Raw genomic sequence first — 5,858 nt, 5'->3', positions numbered from 1 at the left:
CTCTGCTCAGTGCTGAAAACTGTTTGCAGCTGATTTGAATTGATTGACGAATCATTATTTTTGAACAATGTGTACTTTTTTAAAAATATAAAATAGCTCTGCTTTAATTAATTGACATTGGACTCATCGTTTAATGCGATAATAAGCCCTTCGTTGCTTTCCCGTCCTTCATGCTATGAGCATGAGCCAAACACAAAGTGACTCAATCACTCACTAACCTAAACATCATAAAAAAAAATGTACAGCTTTGTTTTTCCGGCATGTATTTCTTAATCTGTTAACCGTACCAAAATAAGTTCTGCTCAAAGAAAAACTGTTCATCTCATTATAGTGTCATTAAATTCTATTACAATTTGGTATTCAATAATAGATGCCGATTACCATATAACGTAGTCTTAGGCTATATTTAATTGCTTTTTATAGAGGTCTGTTTTTTGTCTGTTCACTCTCTATTTTTATTAAAAAATCAGAATTTTTTATGTGTAACGGTTTAGAAACAAATTTGAATAGGATTAATATAACAATTACTAGAACTATAGGGTCTACTTATATCGACTGTTCCTTTATGATAATGTGAAATTAAAACAAGCTTATTTATTTCCAGTAAACGCTGCCTTAGCTATTATAATCGTTTCATGGGACCAGCTGTTGGAGGTGTAGGAAACTCACATAGCAATCGTAATGAAGACGCGTACTTTAATGAACAGAGCATCAATCAGTTTCGCAAAATCAACAAAGACGGATGCATAGTAAAGACGCCAACGGATTGGAGAGAATATGAAAGGTGCTTAAATGGTGGCAATACCTGTTCTGAATCCACCTACCGCAACAAACATAAGATACTGCAAGAGGAAGCATTCTTCCTAACCGAGGTTGGTAATAGTATTTCAAATTTAAAATATTATTTTAATAATTTATTTCAATTGTTTAAAGCAAAATGAATGCAAAAAGTCCATGACGAAGAAAAAGTTGGAGAAGTTGCGAGAATCACATTGTAATGAAGGTGATGCTTTAAGCGCCGATGATGATTCCAAAGATAAACTATCATAACCTCCATAAATGAAAACTATTAAAAATACATACAATATAATATTAAATATATGTATATGTATTAAATTTAATACACAACAAAATTAAATTTAATGCATATATATAATTTGATATAAGTATTGTGTGTTTTTAATGACGAAGAAGCGATGGGTTTGGAGTTTGTTCGTTCCAAATTATATGTCCACAAGAAAAGTTGTTGTAATATATATATTCATGAATGTATATATATATATGTATATATATATATATATATTTGATGGTCATTATACATATGAATTAAATCCAATGGAATGGAATTTAGTTGTTACAAAATTACTGTCTATTTAAAATGTCCTGTTTTTGAAATGTATTTACATATATACCATTTTTATATATGTATTAAAATTAATATGCATACGAATTAAATTCAATACATATATTTAATTGGATATGTATATCATTCGCTTTCGGTAGCTGTGATGGATTTGGATGAAATAAAAATTTTTTGTTTGGACCGTAATAAAGTGTTTCTATCTTTAAATAAAATATACAGCAAAAAAGATCTCTGATATATGTACGTTAATATCAGATATACACAGATCAGTTATATGTACGAATAAAAACAACATTAAGAAAACAGCTATGAAGTTTTTTTTTTATGTTTCAACGATTTTCTTAGTATTATTCATAGCATGTTTACACCGTCGTTATTTATTAATAAAATCAAATAAATTTTTTTATGCTGGCAATACTTTTTTGCTTATTTGACTTATGATGACACGAATTATGTTAGCAAAATAAAAAATAAAATTAGACTGCGGAGTAATTTAAAAATAAACAAGTGAATAAGTATAGCAATTTGGAAAACAACGAAATACTTTAAAAAATTGATGAAATTGGAAAGAGAATTTTCCTTATAAAAGCTTTTGGAAAGTGGGAAATTTTTTTATTATGTTAAAACGTTTGATCACGCGCTTATATCCTAAAAATATACAGTGAGTTCATTAAGATTTTCTTGAAGATTTTGAAAATTTTTTGAAATATTACATAATAAATTAGTTTTTATATATATAATTGACCTAAATAAATATTTTAGGCATTTCAAAATGTCACAAATTGGTGAGTTAGGCAGCGGTGCTGGCAAAGGAGGTGGTGGTGGCGGTTCCATACGAGAGGCAGGCGGTTCCTTTGGTAAAATGGAAGCAGCACGTGAAGAAGAATTCTTCTACAAGCAAGTAAGTTTGTCATTTTCACAAATTTTATTTTTAATCTACAATTCTGTAATTAATTTATATTCTTTGTCAACTAGCAAAAGGAGCAACTGAAGAACTTAAAGGATAAGCCAGCAAATACAGAGCAGTCAAAGAAGTAAAAAATATATACTGCGAAATTTAATTTACGTTGTAATAAATAAATTACTTTTGATCGAATATATTATCACATTGAAAAAAAAAATAGTTTAGAAATTATGTTATAGAAAGACTGTTATGTTATTAAATTTTTTATTATAAAAAAATTATGTTTTGTTATTAAATTTGAAATTACCAATAAAAATATATAAATTTTATTTATTTGTTTGTTTAAGTTTCTAGTAATTGGTTAGACCTGGATCACACTAGTATATGTCTAGTATGTAAATTTAATCTTTACTTGCATTTTAGTTTTAAAATGCAAAAATTCTATTTATTATTCAGCAAATTATTTCTTTTTTTTTGGTATACTTATTTAATTTTCTTTACCTGCATTCATAAAGTGAGTGTTTTTCGTCCGACACACTTCATTCACAGCACTATCAGCTAGAATAAATATGAAAATAAACAAAATAATCAAAGCAAACTAATACAAAGTGTTTACATATTTTAACAAAGTTTGTTATCAAAGCGTCAATTGGTAATGATAACAGAAGCTATTGATTAGCAGCATCATTTTAAATGTTATTGCTTCACCTCTTCGCAGTCAGTGTGAAACGCTCGCTGTGTCTTAGTAGAACGTATAGTCGCTGATAACAGCTGAAAAATAAATCCAGAAAATGACAGCGAACATAGGAAACTCGTTGAAGATCGCTTTAAGAAATCGCATGAAAAATGAGGTTTTAAAATCAATGACAGTAGAAAGTAGAGCACAACAGTCTGAAGCTATTAAAGAAAAGGTAAATAAAACAAATTAATGGATCTATTTTTCATATCAACTTTATTCTATTATATCTCTTTAAGGTGTTACAATCTACAGATTTTCGACATGCCCAACGCATCAGCGTTTACCTCAGTACAAGTACAGAAGTTGATACCTTGGAGTTGTTGAAGGAAATGTTTCGCCTTGACAAACATGTTTATGTGCCTACGTATAGTGGTAATAATATGGAAATGGTGCGTATCAAAAATATGGACGATTATGATAATTTACCATTAACTAAATGGAATATAAAGCAACCAGATTTTAAAGAACCACGTGAAAACGCACTAACCAATGGTAAGCAAAAAACATGGGCGATCTTTTAAGTCGTAAATAATCAAAACCATTTTTATCTAAATCGGGTGTTAATATTCTCCAAATTTTTGTTATAAAATTGAAAACGGCTTTTTATGTTCCTGATCGGAAATGAAAGACACTTGGTATTTAGAAAAAGCAAATGGCGTGGAAATGCAGGCCTGTCCGCTCGTGGATCGTGATAAAGACAAGAAACGTTATATAATAGAGTAGTACGACAACAGCAATGAGCGTTAACTCAGACGAATGTTTGAGATTATCTACGGAATAATGAGTGATGTGTCACAGTTCGCAAATCATTCAAGTGTCATCTGTAGTGCATAATATTTTCTTAGTATGCGAAAAACTATAAAGGTTAGGAAACTATATAGGTTTTAGTTCTGAAAAACTACAAAGGTTAAAGTTCTAGGAAACTATATCGTTTACAGTTTTAGGAAACTATATAGGTTATAGTTTTAGGAAACTATATAGGTTATAGTTCTGGAAAATTATAAAGGCTATAGTTCTAGGAAACTATATTAAATCAATTTTATAATGCGGTCACTAAGTTTGTTATGTTTTTTAGATATATTGTTAAGTTCAATAAATAATTTCTGCTATATCTCAAGAAAAATTTAGAATTTGAATCGACAACAGTAGCGTAACTACATTTTTTAGGCCCAAAAGCAAATTCTAACTAAGGGCCTCCTATGTTACTAACATTTTTTTATACACTTTACACGAGAAAGTGTAAAAAGGGTATATTAGCCTTGTCAAGATTTTCGTAACGCATTAAAAGAAACGTCGAAAATACCAAAGTATATATCAGTATATGTATATAGGTATATACCTTTTCAGTTCAAACTACTCTGTCAGCTTTGAACTCTTCGAATGAAACTTTACACACATACTTTTCGGGAGCGGACCCTGTTCACAATTTGATTTGATTGAAATTGGCCTACTAATTCTGTATGTAGTAGGATGTATGTATTTTTATTTTTCCTGACAAATTTTTCCAATCCCGAAATCCAGAACACCATTGATTTGTTTGATTAGAAAATAACCAGCACGGCTTACAATATACTGAATCCAATAACTTTAAATAGTATAACCAAAGTCGTGGCTCTGTTTCATATTTTGTTTTTAAATTATAGTATGAAGGATTGAAACTTCTATTTTCTTGAATAGGATCCTTCGGAAATGGCCCTTGTAATTTCTGATGGTCGGAAGAATTATTAATTAATAAGTGTTTAATATCATCAGTAATTTTGACATTAATAAAGTGGCCAATATCAGTTGATTTGCTTATTGTTTCATCAATGATTTTGAAGTCTGTTTCAGTATTTGAACAATGGTCAATTTATTCTGTGTATTACAATTAGAAAAGACATCATTTCAATCGTTTACTTCTTCACTTTTGTTTTCATTTATTTTTAGAAAATTGTCTAGTTTTGGTAATTTCTTTAATGTTTCTTCTCGTTCGTTTTGCTCTTTTCTTTTCTTGGCTCCACTTAAATGTCAACACAAAGAAATTTTTAAAGGTTTTGTTCAAAAACCAAAATTTATGATATTTCAACAAAAAACGTTTCGTCCCGCTTTTGAGAATTTATTAAAAATAAATATAATGAATACATAAATTTATAATGGGGCCCCCTAAATTCGGGGGCCCGAAAGCGTTGCTTCCAGTCGCTTCCCTGTAGTTACGCCACTGATCGACAATAAGACTTTTCAGCATGTTTTAGTTATTCTATTATTGAATTAGCTTTCTTTGCTAATCTTAATTAACAGTAATTCCTTTTGAAATTGTGCTTTAATTTATGCAGTCAACTTTCATATAAAGTTATTATTTTACATTACTTTCAGGTCACGGAATCGATTTGTTTCTCATGCCCGGAGTAGCATTTTCCTTAGCTGGAGGACGACTGGGTCACGGCATGGGTTATTATGATAAGTACCTAAAACGTCATTTCAATACTTATCCGCAAAAGAAAGTCACTTTAATAGCACTCGCTTTTCGAGAGCAAATTGTGGCTGAAGATGAGTTGCCACTCGATGCCCACGATGTAAAAATACACAGAATAATAACAGCTTAACATAGATATAATTTATAAACTTATGAAATAAATTTTATTTGCAATTAAAACTACAATAAAATTGAAAATAAATACTTTTAAATACATTCGAAATGTAAGAAACTGTATTTTGCTTTTACATTATTGCATTACAAAGGTTTAGTTTGTTTAGGTATAATTTTTTATTTTAAAATAAAAAAGTTTAAACAGTAAAGAAATACAGCAGTTAACATTATTATTTTTAATCAATTTAATTTTTTCATTGATTACACAACTGTTTTGAGTATTGCC

General features: G+C 29.3%; 3 protein-coding genes across 3 annotated transcripts; all 3 read left to right on the top strand.

Moving 5' to 3' along the window:
• The first annotated feature begins 608 nt into the window (after positions 1 to 608).
• LOC119683024 lies at positions 609 to 1,415 on the top strand. The gene is made up of 2 exons (XM_038096620.1): positions 609 to 872; positions 934 to 1,415. Exons 1-2 carry the CDS (start codon positions 636 to 638, stop codon positions 1,048 to 1,050), a joined length of 354 nt encoding a protein of 117 aa, XP_037952548.1. The 5' UTR covers positions 609 to 635; the 3' UTR covers positions 1,051 to 1,415.
• A 426-nt stretch (positions 1,416 to 1,841) lies between these two features.
• Positions 1,842 to 2,472, top strand: LOC119683443 (ATPase inhibitor A, mitochondrial-like). Its single transcript, XM_038097115.1, has 3 exons — positions 1,842 to 2,024; positions 2,126 to 2,264; positions 2,339 to 2,472. Exons 1-3 carry the CDS (start codon positions 1,981 to 1,983, stop codon positions 2,399 to 2,401), a joined length of 246 nt encoding a protein of 81 aa, XP_037953043.1. The 5' UTR covers positions 1,842 to 1,980; the 3' UTR covers positions 2,402 to 2,472.
• Positions 2,473 to 2,789: 317 nt separating this feature from the next.
• On the top strand, positions 2,790 to 5,631 carry LOC119682087 (5-formyltetrahydrofolate cyclo-ligase-like). Its single transcript, XM_038095436.1, has 3 exons — positions 2,790 to 3,178; positions 3,243 to 3,498; positions 5,359 to 5,631. Exons 1-3 carry the CDS (start codon positions 3,059 to 3,061, stop codon positions 5,586 to 5,588), a joined length of 606 nt encoding a protein of 201 aa, XP_037951364.1. The 5' UTR covers positions 2,790 to 3,058; the 3' UTR covers positions 5,589 to 5,631.
• The last annotated feature ends 227 nt before the right edge of the window (positions 5,632 to 5,858 follow it).

This window comes from Teleopsis dalmanni, chromosome 2, assembly GCF_002237135.1.
Source record: "Teleopsis dalmanni isolate 2A chromosome 2, ASM223713v2, whole genome shotgun sequence".
NCBI lineage: Eukaryota > Metazoa > Arthropoda > Insecta > Diptera > Diopsidae > Teleopsis > Teleopsis dalmanni.
The sequence above is the reverse complement of the archived record's forward strand: the minus strand, read 5'-3'. Positions and strand labels throughout refer to the sequence as shown.